General features: G+C 48.9%; 2 protein-coding genes and 1 long non-coding RNA gene across 3 annotated transcripts; 2 read left to right on the top strand and 1 right to left on the bottom strand.

Moving 5' to 3' along the window:
- Window positions 1–3,080: 3,080 nt before the first annotated feature.
- On the top strand, window positions 3,081–4,867 carry HOXA2 (homeobox A2). The gene is made up of 2 exons (XM_038770144.1): window positions 3,081–3,462; window positions 4,128–4,867. The coding sequence occupies exons 1-2, from the start codon at window positions 3,081–3,083 to the stop codon at window positions 4,865–4,867; spliced, it is 1,122 nt and encodes a 373-aa protein (XP_038626072.1).
- Window positions 4,868–5,391: 524 nt separating this feature from the next.
- LOC119921140 lies at window positions 5,392–9,599 on the bottom strand. The gene is made up of 2 exons (XR_005448469.1): window positions 9,434–9,599; window positions 5,392–5,833 (listed from the first exon to the last, which is right to left on the bottom strand). It is a non-coding gene; the product is annotated as an uncharacterized LOC119921140 (long non-coding RNA).
- A 528-nt stretch (window positions 9,600–10,127) lies between these two features.
- On the top strand, window positions 10,128–11,602 carry HOXA1 (homeobox A1). Its single transcript, XM_038772661.1, has 2 exons — window positions 10,128–10,758; window positions 11,247–11,602. The coding sequence occupies exons 1-2, from the start codon at window positions 10,128–10,130 to the stop codon at window positions 11,600–11,602; spliced, it is 987 nt and encodes a 328-aa protein (XP_038628589.1).
- Window positions 11,603–15,096: the final 3,494 nt, after the last annotated feature.

Genomic DNA, 15,096 nt, shown 5'->3' with positions numbered 1-15,096 from the left:
CCCAACATGGCGCTCATTGCAAAATACATGGGCTAGAAAATTAGGTGTCGTTAAGAACAGAGCCCCCAAGTATTTTGGCTGGAGATACTTAAAAAAACAGGTTCCTTTTCAAAGTCACCATTTTAGAGAAGTAAATAAAATTAATGTAGAAAAAGGAACAAGGATTCCCTATGGGCAGAACTCCACCTAGGGGGAATTCCTCACGGGCTACTCTTTTAGCCTGGACATATAGTATTCAGGCTTCAAAACGCAAATTTTAAAAGATTACTGATTGGGTTGGTAGCTGTTTCCTTCCCTCTGGGTCAAGAGTTTTTAAAAAATGAGATCGTAATGGGATTTTTCATATCTTGCCAGCAAAGATATTCATTTTGGCTTTCAAGGAAAACAATAAATCTTTCTGTCTTACACCAGCTTCCTAGATACTAAAAAAATCCTTATTCAAATGCGTTCCGAGTTAAACTAATAGATTTTCTAATTTTTGGGTGTTGACTGATCGGAGAAAAAGGTTTTGTACCAGATGGTATTTGAATCAGAGCAACTAAAAAGAGCAAGCAGAATACTGCACCCACACAAGCTACAGCTCACAAAGCTTTCTAGGAGCTGTGCGCGGATCTGTTTCCTTCTCTGCAACACCCGGTTCCTTCCCAATATTTTCGAGTCCGAGCTAAAGCAGGGCACGTCGCCGCGCCCAATCTAAATGCACTATTTCTAAAGTAATCCCACTAACCCTTTCTGTTAGGAAAATTTTGGAAAAGAAACGTTTTCCCTGTTTACTTGCGTTTTCCTTGCTTCTCCCTCTTTTCTCGGCTACATTTGATCTCGGAAAGAGCAAGAAGCTTTAAATGTGTTCTTAAGGGCCAGGGGCTGTCAAACCTTTTGGCGAACAAGATTGATCGCGCCCAGAGTTCCTTCAGAGCTTTGTTTAGAAAAAAAGCAAGAAAATTAAAAACCTTCCATTTTCCAATAGCATCTCCATTTGCAAGGCACGTTTTGCGCTATTAATGACCAGTCCCAGCCTATATTTAATTTTTCCACCCAAATCACTCTAAATACCCACCCTCAGACCTGTTTCCCCATTTCGCTTTTTGAGTTGGTGGGGGTTTCTTGTTTACCCTCGAAGATATTTTGCCAGCCTCACCCAGACAAGAGAGCCATTAATGCCGACTGGCCTTAATAATGTTCACTTGGTCAATTTCCAAAAAAAGCGCCCAAGCTAATACTCCTACTAATAATAGTATTTTTTCTGGGGGGGGGGGGGGATGTTAACCTGGCAGGCAGCGTTCTCTTCTATTTTTTTCCCTCTTTGTGTTATTTATTTATTTATTTATTTATTTATTAATAGCTTCAAAGTGCCTCTCTTTCCGAAGGAACCTGAGTCGGTCCAGGACGCCCCAGCCTCAGACCCTGCCTCCGGAAAAGCCTCTTGCCCCCCTTCTTTGAGGTCCCCCTCTCCGCCCCACGACGGTGCTCGGTTAAACGCCGATTTCGATTTCACCGAAAAGAACATGGGTCCGAACGGAACGTGGGTTCGAACCTCTCCCACCTCCTGGAGAGGTTCTGTTGCGAGGCGGCCACGAGAGAAAGAAATGCAAGCGGAAGATGCTGGGGAGATCACCCTTTCAGGTACAGCCAGATTGATTTCAAGGAACTAAAACCTAAAGCGTCCGTCATCTCTCAAAAAGAAAAAAAAGAAAAATGGAAAACAATAACGGCCACACACCCCCCCGCCACAACCCACCCAAAACAAAAGCAAAGAAAAAACGACTTCGCCCTCGCTGACGCCGACTTCCAATAGATTTCCTGGAAATCGGAAATACTCACCGGACCCCACGTATTACGGGTACTAAAAGCAATATGTCAGCAGCGGCGAGCATGCTGTATTCTGCTTTATTATATGTCTCTGGGATATGCGTCCGTATCTACCTAGGATTTGTGCCCATGGATCTGTCTCTGTTTCTATTGGCATATGCATCTATCTTTCGCCATCCACTCCTGGGAAGTTGACGGCTAAGGAAAGTCGTGGAGCACACAAAGCTGCCTTCTCTTTTCCGCTCCCTATAGGAGCCAGATGCAAGGCTGCTGCGGGAAATCCTGCTAACAATGGGCTGAGTGCCCGCAGGCCAATCGTGTACCGTACTATACACCCAAGGAAAAAAAAATCAGAGAAGCACGGGGAAGTGCAAGAGCGCCGGAGATGCGAGCTCTGAAGCAGGGAACTCGTTTAAGGAAAGGGGGAAGAAAAGGGAAAACAAACCAACAGGACCCTCTCTCTCTTTCTGCCGCTGCCTCCAGGCTGAGCAGAACTTATGAGGCAGAGATGCAGGGGCCTCGGGTGTCAAAACTTTGAAGATTAATGGATTACTTTGTTAATGACTCAAGGCGTCAGAGTGAGGTGTTTAAATGATTTGTGAGGTGCAAAGCGTCTTCCTGACAATCCCAAACAATGCGAGGAGTGTGCAGGAGGAGACGGGAGGGCAGCAGCCGGCAGAACCAGCAGCCAGCCCTCCCTCTCCCTTTCTCCCTTCCCCTCTTCCCCCCTCCCTCCCTCTCTCTCTCTCTCTCTCTCTCTCTCATTCACACACACATACGTACAGTCACACACCCTAATCCTTCACGAATAGTAGGCGAGCAGACACCCTGGCTCTCTCACTCTCTCTCCCACTCTTTTTCTCTCTCTCACACACACAGACCCCCCACCCCCACGTATATGTATTTTTGCCTTTAAAAAAGTGTAAATAAAGCCTCGCTGGCCCCCAATGAGGCGTTCCTTCCCGACTTTTTTGGATCAATCAAACAGACAGTGGCTTCTTTTGATTAAAGCCCAAATTGTCATTGGGCAGAAGCAATCATGTGACAGCCAATTCGGTCCAATTTCAACCTTGTCTCCATGAATTCAATAGTTTAATAGTAGCGCGGTCCCCATACGGCTGTAATCAGTGAATTAGAAAAAAAACACCCCAGCAGCGATCTTCTATGATAGATTTTTTTCCTTCTCGCTCTCCTTTTTCCTGGGCCTTCCCCCCCCAAAGCCCCTCCAGAAGAGGGAACTTTTTCTCCGAGGGGGCTCCGAGGAGAAGGCCATGAATTACGAATTTGAGCGAGAGATTGGTTTTATCAATAGTCAGCCGTCGCTTGCTGAGTGCCTGACATCTTTTCCCCCTGTCGGTGATACATTTCAAAGTTCATCAATCAAGAACTCGACGCTTTCACACTCGACACTGATTCCTCCTCCTTTTGAGCAGACCATCCCCAGCCTGAACCCAGGCAGCCACCCTCGCCACAGCAGCAGCGGTCGTCCCAAGCAGAGTCCCAATGGCGGCAGCAGCAGCCCGGTGCCCGCCGGCGCCCTGCCGCCTCCGGAATACCCCTGGATGAAGGAGAAAAAAGCCTCCAAGAAAACCGCCCTGCCTCCCGCTTCGGCCTCAGCCTCCTCCACTGGACCTGCCTGCTTGAACCATAAAGGTCAGTTCAAAGACTCTTCCCCCCACCCCCCAACACCTCCTACCCCCAGACACCCCCAACTCCTGGCTGCAGGCATCATCCCTTTTGGGGTTGAGATTTTTTTAGGGGGGTGGTGGAAGGAGAAGGTTGGGGAGGGGGGCTGGGACAGGAGAAGGGGTGCATAACGTGCTATCTCTCCAGTACTGTGGGCTCTGCACTGGAGCTGCAGGAGAGAGGAGTTGGTGAGTTCCACAATGCTATTAAAAAAAAAAAAAAACTTTCCCTAACTTGTTTAATGTGGGATGATTTATTTGAGTTGGAGCTGACCTCCTCTTGTCTTGCTGTCCCAGAGTTTGGATATTTGACAGTAATGAAGAGTGATAGATCACTCTTGCTCAGCTAAGCAGCTGATGCATTAATTATAAATTGTAGTATGGCTAATATAAAGTTTGCTCTGGGATGGAGAGGTTGGGGAGTGAAAGGCAATAATTTTATTGAGGTGGAAGAGAAGGGGTTGTACGGGGCTGGCCGCTCAGGAGGGCAACACAATGGATTTACTGCAACCCAGGGCGGCCATTTTGTTGCAGTTGAGATTTTATGCTATATTTATTCTCTAGTGGAATAACCCGCTTGGACCCTTCAACTCCAACTGTGCGCGTGTCTCTTGTTGGTTTCCCTTTCTACAGAGACCCTGGAAATTCCAGATAGCAGCGGCGGCGGCTCAAGGCGCCTGAGAACGGCTTACACCAACACCCAGCTTTTGGAGCTAGAGAAAGAATTTCACTTCAACAAGTATCTCTGCAGACCTCGGAGGGTGGAGATTGCAGCCCTGCTGGATTTGACTGAGAGACAAGTGAAAGTCTGGTTTCAGAACCGGAGGATGAAACACAAGAGACAGACCCAGTGCAAAGAAAACCAAAACAGTGAAGGGAAATTTAAGAACCTGGAGGACCCCGAAAAAGCCGAGGAGGAGGAGGAGAAATCCCTATTTGAGCAAGCCCTCAACACCGTCTCAGGCGCTCTTTTGGAAAGGGAAGGGTACACTTTTCAGCAAAATGCACTATCCCAACAGCAGGCTCCGAATGTACACAATGGAGAATCCCAAAGTTTCCCAGTTTCGCCTTTAACAAGCAATGAGAAAAATCTGAAACATTTTCAGCATCAGTCACCCACTGTTCAAAACTGCCTGTCAACAATGGGCCAGAACTGTGCCGCTGGCCTGAACAATGACAGTCCAGAGGCCCTGGATGTCCCCTCTTTACAGGACTTTAACGTTTTCTCTACAGATTCCTGCCTGCAGCTTTCAGATGCAGTTTCGCCCAGTTTACCAGGCTCCCTCGACAGTCCCGTAGATATTTCAGCTGACAGTTTTGACTTTTTTACAGACACACTCACTACAATTGACTTGCAGCATCTGAATTACTGAAAACATTAAAAAAATTCCCTTTGCCCAGGTTTTTTTTTTTGCCTTCTTTACCGGGAGTTTATTTTTATTTTATTCCCCTCTCCGTCTTTTCCTCTTCTCCCTTACCTCACTCTCCGCCCACCCCCCATCCCCTTCTAAAACTGGTCAGTATTTTTTTGTTTTCTAAGTTTTCTGACAGTGTTCCAGAGCCATCTTTACAGGTTATTTTGAAGTTATAGTTGTTTTCAATTTAACCCAACCACCCTCTAGGTGATTCTTGGAAAGCAATATATGAGGCCTGTAAGAAAGTGATCATATAATTGTATCGTCACTTTCTTTTTATTTTTGTATTGCATTAGGATGCGTTGTCATAAGTATTTTTGGTAGAATAAATTCTCCTTTGCTATAAATAGCTTTCTCTCCACCCCCCCCGCCCCGCCTCTCTCATAACAGTTTCTCTTCCTCCTTTTAGTCTAACTTGGTAAATAAAATTCTGGTCACAACCTCTCTTCTTTTTTTCAATTTTAATACATTTACCAGAGGGGAAACATTGAGAGCCTTTATTATAAAGGTGATTCACCAATAAAAAGAAAGCTAAGATAGGGACTGGGCTTCTGTGAAGCCTTTTCCTCTCTTCTAATGAATAGTTTGTTATCAGATGATAGATACAAGCCATAGATGTATAAACAGTAACATAAACAGAAAGCACAGTTTATCTGTGCCAGTCGAGGTTTAAGCTTTTGAAATAGGAAAATAAAGTGCCTGTGGGAAGTTACCCATTACATGAGTGTAGGACTCCTTTAAGAGTCCATTTGTCTCCAGATCAATAGCCAAGTTACTAACAATTCGTTTATTTATACACATTTGTTTAAAAGGTCTAGATTCCAACAATAACAACAACAACGACAACAACAACCACCCCCAGCAAAATTTCAATGTGTTTGATTAGTCTCCCAGCTGTAGATAGTTTGTTCCAGGAAAACGGACCTGAAAGAAAAATAGAGAAAAAACAAAAACAAAACAAAACAACAGTTACTAGCTGTAAAACGCATTTGAGAAAGGGCTAATTTCACTAGATCAGTTCAGCCCTTCTAGGATTTTTTTTCTGAGCCAGAAAAATCAATATTTCATTCTTAAACATGTTTACTTGGCAACTAATGTATCATTAAGACTCTAAAAGTCAAGATAGCCAGTTAAAATTTTAAATAGTGTGGGTCGTCACCCCAGATTGTAAAATAGTTCCAGTTTCCTAGTCAGTGCAAAAAAAAAAAAAAAAAAGAGAAATGCACTTTAAATGAAGCTTCAATGAAATTATGATCTAGGCCTGTGTTGTTCTGTTTCACCCACTCTTCTTTTTCCCCCTTGCTTTTTTTTTCCCTCTTTGAACACCCATTCAGGACAGAGCGCTACTTACCGTGAGAAAACCCGGGAAGCATGCAACATGTGTGATTTACAAACCCAAGCCTCATCTTTAACTGGACTAGTCTAGCAATTATAGTGCAGTCTGGCTCTCGGTATGCCCCCTTCCCCTCTGCCCCCTACCCTCTTCCTCTCCTCCCCAAAGAATAACTGCTCCGGTGATTGCTCCGGCGTCTGATTCCCTCTGCCTTGCAACACGCTGTGGAGCTGGGCTGGGCTAAAATGTGCTGAGCTGAGCTGCGTGGGCCCTAGCTGGAAAGGGCTAGATGCGATTCTTCCTACACTCATAAATCAAACTCTTTCTATGAATGAGAATGTCATCAAAGAGATCAATTGCAGGAACACATGCACAAATAAAAATCCTCTTACGTATTTGCCCGGGCTGGGGAACCCCGTCCGAAAGCATTAAGTTAGGAGGCGTTTAGTCATAATTCATTTTTATTGCTCTTTTAAAATAACAGCTTGGCTGAGCTGCGGATGCCATAAGGAGCTCGGAGGCCTGAGCTCTTCTCTCCTCCCCTCCCCCCTTTCCTTTCTGAGGGAAGGCCCTTTGGGCGGAGGGAACGCGCTTTAAACCTCGCGATCCTCTCTCAGTCGATTATTTTAATGATGACCGCTCTCCGCTTCCACGGACTAGCCCTCTTTTCCCGGTTTAAAAATTTAAAAAAGGCACCTCCTGACTCTAAAGCAGGCGAGTGATAGACCCTGGGAGGATCACAGCTTCGACGACAGAAGCCGAATCTCCAGTCGCGTTATGATTTCTTCCAAGGGAGAGCGACCGAGTGCTCCATCGGAGCCTCCCGAGGCTCAGGATCGGCCCTGGAGAGTCGCCCCGGGGAGAGAGAGCCAGGAAGCCACCGGGAGGCTGCGGCGTTGTCCGGGATGATCCCGGATGATCCCCAAGGAGGGAGCCGGGAAAGGGCAGCATCGAGGCCCGCCGGGACGGACGAAGCGTTAACTGGTACAGTATTTCGATTTCTGGAGGGGGTAGGGGAGGGACTGAGTGGGAGATTGTCTGTCCCAAACTGCTCTGAATCCCGCAAGGAGAAAGGGAGATCGAGAGAGACAGAGGAAGGAGAGTGTGTGTGTGTGTGTGTGTGTGTGTGAGAGAGAGAGAGAGAGAGAGAGAGAGAGAAAGAGAGAGAGAAGAGAAAGAGAGAGAGTATGAGAGTGATCGTCCCCGCTGTCCCCATTATGCTGCATTGTGACCTGAAGCTGTGGCTGGCCACACAGTCCTAGGAGGGGAAGGCTAACAAAGAGATCGGCTCCTTCGCCACTGAGGTGCAGAAATGACCAAGAGAGGGGCATGTAACGTAGAGGAAAGCATTCGGAATTATCACTGTTATCTCTCCTCCTGCCTACGTCTCCGAGTAGTAGCTGCCACTCTGGAAGCCCGGCCGTTGAGGAGCGAGATAAACTGCTCCCACTCGAGCCCTCCGAGGAAGGAGGGATCCCTGATTGTCCCTACTTTGGGGGAACCCCCAGTCACGGACTTCTCCGGGGTCGCCCGCGGGCCTGAAATCTGCCTCTTGCGACGTGCTAGGCTTGGAGGAGGAAATCTATACCCACCCCGCTGCCGCTTCCTGTGGATGGGTCGAAGACCAAAGAAAAGTCAAAATCGAACAAAACACGTCTTTTAGAGAGAGCCTGTGGTGGGAGTGGTGGGGGGAGGACGGGAGCGGGTAGAGAAGCTGGATCCACGAGGAGCTGCTTTTCGCCTCTCGTTCATCTTGTCCGGGGCGTCTCTGGGGGGCTGGGGGATGGGAGAGGGGTGAAATCGAAAAAAGGACCTCCCCCCTCTACACTTGTTATCCCCACCAAATAAATCAGAAACAGGAGGTGGGAACGGCGTGGACTACAACGGATCTGAAATGCACCTGCTTGAATAAAACTTCTCCAAGAGGACAAAAGTCCCAATAAAACTCGAATGTCGGAGTCGCTACTAGAAACTTGATCTCGCTATTTATTGGGGAGCCAGGCTGTTTCCTTCTCTGCATTCTGCCTCGGCCTCCGTTTCTCCCCATCCCAACTCGCCTTTCTTTCCTGGGCCTTTTCTCTCTGCCCGGCCGGAGTGGACGTGAAATCTAATGGGAAATGACGGTAGGAAGGGCAGGAGAATGAGGGGGACTGGGGCTATCCTCCCCTCTCTTCCCCTCCCCGTCGCCCCCACCCCGTTCCGAGAAGAGTCTCGTGAAGTTGCACGTGCCTTCCCGGACACCTAACAGGCACCCTTCGCCCCCTTGGAGCTAGTAGGGGAGAGTCGGTCAGCCGGTGCAGACCGGCCCCCGAAAAGGATGGAAGGGGGCGGGGGGAGGGGATGAGTCTCCGCCCACCCTCCCACCCCCTCCCCACCATCAGCCATCTGTTTCCCGCCCCTCCCACCGCCCCTCCCAGCCTGCAGAATGGGACCCGAGGAAACAGGAGGCGGGGGGCGGGGGGGAAGCCCAGCTCCCTGTGACGGAGGGAATTACCCGGAGCCCATCCTTATCCTTTCCCGGTGCCCCCTTCCCCGGCCCCCCTGGGCCCGTCAAAAGGAGGCCGAGGACGTCTGCGGTCAAGAGCCAGTCCTGCCCAACCCCATGCTCCCTGCGTGCGCGCCCGTGGACGCGCGCTCCCCGGCCCTGGGCTCCCCCGCCAGATGGACAGCGGCAGGACCGGCCTCCCACCCCCACCCCCCCGGGTCGACCACGTAGCTATCGTCAGCCCCGCTCGTCCTCCCTGGACGTGGCCTGCTCGCCCGTCCCCAGCCATCCCAGGCGGTGGGGCTTCTTCTCCGGGCAGGCCCAGCTTCCCCAGCCCGTCCGTCCCGCGGCGGTGAATGACAAAAGCGCCACATTGCCATGCTAATCGTGTGTGTGTGTGTGTGGTGTGTGGTGTGTGTGTTTAGGGAGGCCAGGCCTCCTTAACTGGCTCTTCTGCCCCGGGACCCACGGTGAAGGGAAATTCCTCCCCTCTCCTCCAGCCCCCCACCTCCCCCATCTCCCTTCCTTAATTGCTAAGCGCCTACTATGTGCCGAGGGCTGTTCTACCTTCTCTCTCACCTCCTCCACCTCGGCCCAGAGGGTCTCCTCCCCCCAGCCCTCGCCCTGTCACCTTCTCCTCCGCCTTGCTGTCCCTTCCCGGAGGGGACGGGGACCCGCCGGAGACCGGAACAGAGCGCACACTCACCGCGAGGGTTTGGTGGCGAGGCAAGCCGAGCCTCCTCTTCCTTCTGCTTCTCCTCCTCATCTTCCTCTTTCCCCTTTTCTCTTCCCTCCTCCGCCGTGGCTCCCTTGGGAACCGGGAGGCGGCGGGCAGTCCTATTCCCTCCTCTTCTTACCTGCTTTTTTTCTGGCCGGGGCCCTCCCCCGCAGACAGGACCTCCCAGCCCTGTAATCCGGTGCGGGAGTCCCTCGCTCCCTTCCCTCCCTCCTCCTGGTCCTCCCACCCCTCCGACCTCCCCACCCGTTCAAGTTCTCCCAAAAGGCTGCCTCGGAAAGGGGGCCGAACCGGAGCCGAGGCTGCCGGAGCGTCTCCCCGGCCCGGCCGCGGAGCCTAAAATGCCGCCGCTGCCGCTGCAGGAGCCGGGGGGGGCGACTGCGCGTCACCTTGATGGAGGAGCAGTCGGGATTTAAATGCCACTGAAACGGTGATCCATCACCACCAGGAGCGGGCAAACTTTCGCAGGGGACTCGGTCATTGGCTGCCTCCGTCACGAGTCCCTCCCCTCCCCCTTCATCCCCCCCAACCCAACCCGTCTCCCCCCGCCCCCCCCCCCCCGCACTGTACATTCATATCATTTTTCTTCTTTGGCCCCATGGAGGAAGTGGGAAAGTTGGCACGGTCACCCGGGGCTCCGAAGGACCCGTCCACTCTGTGACAGATGGACAATGCAAGAATGAGCTCTTTCCTGGAGTACCCCATCCTAAACGGGGGAGACGCGGGGACTTGCTCCGCCCGAGCCTTCCACCCGGACCATGGGATTACAACTTTTCAGTCCTGTGCGGTCACTGCCAACAGCTGCAGCGGCGACGATCGCTTCGTGGTGGGCAGGGGGGTCCAGATCAGCCCCCACCATCACCATCACCACCATCACCATTCCCAGACAGCCGCCTACCAGCACCACAACAACCTGGGTATGTCCTACTCCCACCCGGGCTATGGCACGCAGAACTTCTCCGCAGGTTACAGCCCCTACTCACTAAATCAGGAAGCAGATGTAAATGGTGGGTATCCCCAGTGCGCTCCCGCTGTTTACTCTGGAAATATTTCATCTCCCATGGTCCAGCATCATCACCACCAGGGTTATGCCGGGGGCACGGTGGGTTCGCCTCAGTACATTCACCACTCATACGGACAAGAGCAGCAGAACCTGACTCTGGCAACTTATAATAATTCCTTGTCCCCTCTCCATGCCAGCCACCAAGAAGCCTGTCACTCCCCTTCGGCGGAGACATCTCCTCCAGCACAAACATTTGACTGGATGAAAGTAAAAAGAAACCCTCCGAAAACAGGTTAGTCTTAACTTTCATAACAGCCTACTGCTAACTACTTTCCGCTTCGGGAAAGTCCAGTTTTGTTTCGTGTACGAGGAATACAATCCTTTTCATTCTTCTTGTATACTTTTGGGGTTCGCTGGGGTGGGGGGAGGGCGAGAAGGACCACCTAGGTTTGCCCAGGTAAGGCTCCTCTACGACCAGGAGACGGGAGGCAGGCCCTCGTTCTCTCTGAGGAAGAGGAGTTTTTCTGTGGTTATCTCTAGGCTCCCATTAATCACGGCCCCAACTCACACTAATGGTAGACTTCAGGTTAACACTTTGCACCTCATCATTCACCCTCCTCCGATCCTTGTTTGTGTTGAGGAGTTCTTGTTCTCTCCTTACCTGAATGTTTCTCTGAAGCGTGGCATGGATAAATCACTCACCCTCACTTCATTTTTAATAAGTTTGGGCTTCCCCCCCCCCATCACTTTTCTCCCCTTCCTCCCCCTTCCCCTTTCCAGGGAAAGCCGGTGAATACGGATACGTAGGTCAACCCAACACGGTGCGCACCAATTTCACCACGAAGCAGCTCACCGAGTTGGAGAAGGAGTTTCATTTCAACAAGTACCTGACGCGGGCCAGGAGGGTGGAAATAGCCGCCTCCCTGCAACTCAATGAGACCCAGGTGAAGATCTGGTTCCAGAACCGTCGCATGAAGCAGAAGAAGCGCGAGAAGGAGGGCCTGCTCCCCATCTCCCCCGCCACCCCAACTGGAAGCGAGGAGAAGACGGAGGAATCCTCGGAGAAGTCCACTTCTTCTCCTTGCGCCCCTTCCCCCGCTTCCTCTACCTCAGACACTATGACTACCTCCAACTGAGATGGTCCCGGGCCCCCCACACTGCCCCGAGTGCAGGATTCCAACCCCAAAGCACATTCTTAGCTTATCTTTCTCCTCATTTACAGTGGCTCTCTCTTTCCTTTTGATGTTATCTTCGGGTCATTTTCAGGTTAGGTCAGTCCTGTGTTCTAGAGAATTGGGGCCCAGCAGCCGGGGAGGATGGGTGAGTTCTCTGGTCAAGCTAGGGTGGCAGAATCTATTATATGATGACCTCAGCAGCTTTTTTCTTTCTTTCTTTCTTGTTTTCATTTTCTTCTCTGAGAATCCATCAGGAGCTGCTTTTGGATGCAGACACCATTTGAAATAGCTCCACTTAACCCCAGAAAGATGTAACTGGTCATATCTGCTACACTCACCTAGTCATATATTTTGCCTCTTACCTAATACAAAAGGCAGGTGAGAGAGAGGGAGAGAGAGAGTGAGCGCACGAGCGCGAGAAAGAGAGAGAGAGAGAGAGAGAGAGAGAGAAAGAGAGAGCCAGAGAGAATAGGGTGTGTCCAAGACCTCATGAAGAGATGCACTATGAAAGTGTTTACACAAGTTCAGTAGCTTTCATCCTTTAATTTAATGATTCATTTTCATGTGTGCGAGTTTTGCTGGTTGTAAATACTTTGTCTGAAAGATTTATCTTTATACAGATTTTCTAGAAATGATGTTTAGATTATGTGATTAAAACAGGTGGACAAACTCTCAAGGCTGGGTACAATTTTGTATGATTAACAGTGACAATTAAAAAAATCAAACAATCGGTTAAACACAAGCAGGTGCCTCAGAGAGTAGCACTATTTGTTTCACTGGGATAAGAAGGCCTACATTGCACTGGGTTTTGTAAACCTTGCTTGGTGTGCTGTATCTCTCTCCACAACTCCTCCCCACTTCTAGCCTTTCTCCCCTCATCCTTCCCCCTGAAATCTGTGGTGGATTATTCTGATCCTAAGGGTATATTATACAAAACAGGTTCTTATTTCCACAGTGATCTTCCCTTAGATTTGATGTATTTCCAACCCAATCGTAAATGTGATGAATGGCGAAATGAATGTATATTTTATGTGATTTGTGAATAGACTTTTGCATGATGCACAATGTTTTGATGTCCCAAATGTACTTCACTGAGTTCTATCAGTTGTCCTTTGTGATCCAATGATATATCCGAGTCTCTGTACAATCATTAAAGGTTCTGAGATTCTGTGAGTGATGGAATCCAGAGCAGAATTTACGGGTCCTAAAATATCTGTAATAAATATATTCAAATTTCAGGTATGCTCTACTTACTGTGTTATTTTTCAGTCATTGTTGGTTAATCCTATACTGTTTGATTACCTATTGGAGGGAGCAGAAGGGAGGTGGGTCTTTCCATGTTCAAGTGGTTGGCCTTTCAATAAATAAAGCTAAATTTCTCCCCATCATTTCGTTGAGGCTCTCCTTTCATGTGCCATTTCGAGAGTTTCACGGCCTAACCCCACCCTAAATCTTTTAGCGTGTTTTGCAACAATGGCTTCTTTATCCATTGAAATGGGAGGGAAATTTATGAAGCAAATCTATTTTTGAAACACGAATACGGAAACTTCCTGGGTCAAGTGCTAACCTTTTCACCTCCAACTGAATGTTGACATGTATATAAACAGAGTCCTCTTCAAAAAGCAGAAACTGTCTTCAGTCAGCCTTTCTTCACCTCACCGAGCCAATAACTACGAGATGCACATTTAATTACTCCGAGTATAAAGCTGTCCGAGTAATGAGAACCCCCACCTCCCCATCCACCCTCAACCCTCCCTTTCTTCTGACCCAATTGCCAGTGATAGCTCCGACATTTCTACCACCAGAAGGCTATGCAGGCTGTTTTCAGTCAAGCTCCCCTTCCTTGCCTCCGCTCTAATTTCGAGCTTCGCTTTACTTAACCCAACTTTTCAGACCCAACATTTATTTTCTAGACATTCTTGACACCAGGTAGAACGGCCCAGCGGAGGGTTGTTTAGCTCATCTCTCTGTACCAAACAAGTTCTCGCAGGTAAACTTGTAAGAGTTCTTCCAAAGCCTTCCATGCCCCTGCTGCTCCAAGTTGGAAAAAAACCCTGAACCCAAAAGGAGCCACCAAAAGCAACAGTTCAAAGAAGTTCGATACAAAAAGCCCCCCCCACCCCCGGCACCCTCACAATCCCCCCCCCCGCACCATTTCTTTTCTCTCTCCTTTTACAAACTCAAGTGTTAGGACCAAAACGCAGAGTATCATTTGAAGGACAACTGGAGTAAATAAATAATCTGAAATTCGTTTACTGGTTTCCTTCCTCTACAAACGAGTGTTACAAAGGATGGGATGGCCGGAAAGTTGCAGTTTGTTGGCTCTCTGGAGCACCCACGAGATTTTCTTCACTTCCCTGTCAAAGGAGACAAGTCTTGATTTGCAGGCGCGTCGGCCATATCAAGAGCACGCCGTCTCTCCGCAATAGCACTGGGCTGTCTCTAAAAGGCTCCAGTGGATGCAGCAGAACTTCAAAGCCCAGTCAGATATTTCTTTCCTTCCCCCCCGCCCCACCCCCCGCTCTGGCTTATACTGTATCTTTTGTTTATTAGTGTAAGGGCACAAAGCAAAACAGATGGCTTCCTTCCAAATACTTTAATGTGCTAAAGTGGCATTTGCATGCCACCGACGTGATTTCAATATCTAAAAGCGGACTCCAACCCGTTGGAATCCGGCTATTCCAATCTGGCTTCAAGGTGCTGGTTTTAATGTAGCAGAGAGAAGGGAACGATAAATTACAGCTAAATATCCTAAGTCTTCTCGGTCGCCGTATAAATCAGCTAACGAGAAATGCACTTAGAAAACATTAATATACCTTTCAACAACGAAAACATTTGTATCTTTTTAGCTGTCCCAATCGATTAAATCAAAGAGGCTTAACACATTCTATTTCAAGGTCTCTCTTCTTCCCTTCGGTCTCCGAGGAAAGCGGAAGGCACAATGAAAAATTACAGTGGCTGTAACTGAAACCACATAAAGAGCTAAAACATAAAAAATAACATTTTTATTGATAATAAAAATAACCGATCTTGGTCAGGGGCTTGGAGTCGTTATAATGAAAGGTGTTTGTTTACAAAATGCCTTTTCCTCACTCCGGCTTCATAAAGAGAGTGCCCCAGATAGCAGAGACTTCCAAGATCAGGCTGAGTTTAGGATCTTCCTTCAACTCTCAAGTCTGTACTGATGTTCACCTTTTAAAGTTTACTTTTGGAGGCTATTGAGATGCTTTGGTGTTTTCCTCTGGGGCAATCAGATTCAAACCGATCAATATTTACTCTGTCTGAAAGGGTTGTTGAAAAGGCAGCTAACAACAAACTGCTTAGCTGCTCACCCCTGTTTAATCTCAGGTTCACCGAAAGTTCAAGCAGAAATGAATTCAGTGATGGGTCACTTTAGAATGAGTCCCAGCGGTTTATCTGAGCTCTCCGCTAAAGGCAACAATTACAGCCCTACC

The sequence above is a fragment of the Tachyglossus aculeatus genome, chromosome 2, assembly GCF_015852505.1.
Source record: "Tachyglossus aculeatus isolate mTacAcu1 chromosome 2, mTacAcu1.pri, whole genome shotgun sequence".
In the NCBI taxonomy this organism is placed as follows: domain Eukaryota; kingdom Metazoa; phylum Chordata; class Mammalia; order Monotremata; family Tachyglossidae; genus Tachyglossus; species Tachyglossus aculeatus.
Note: the sequence above shows the minus strand (reverse complement) of the source record. Positions and strands in the feature narration are given on the sequence as shown.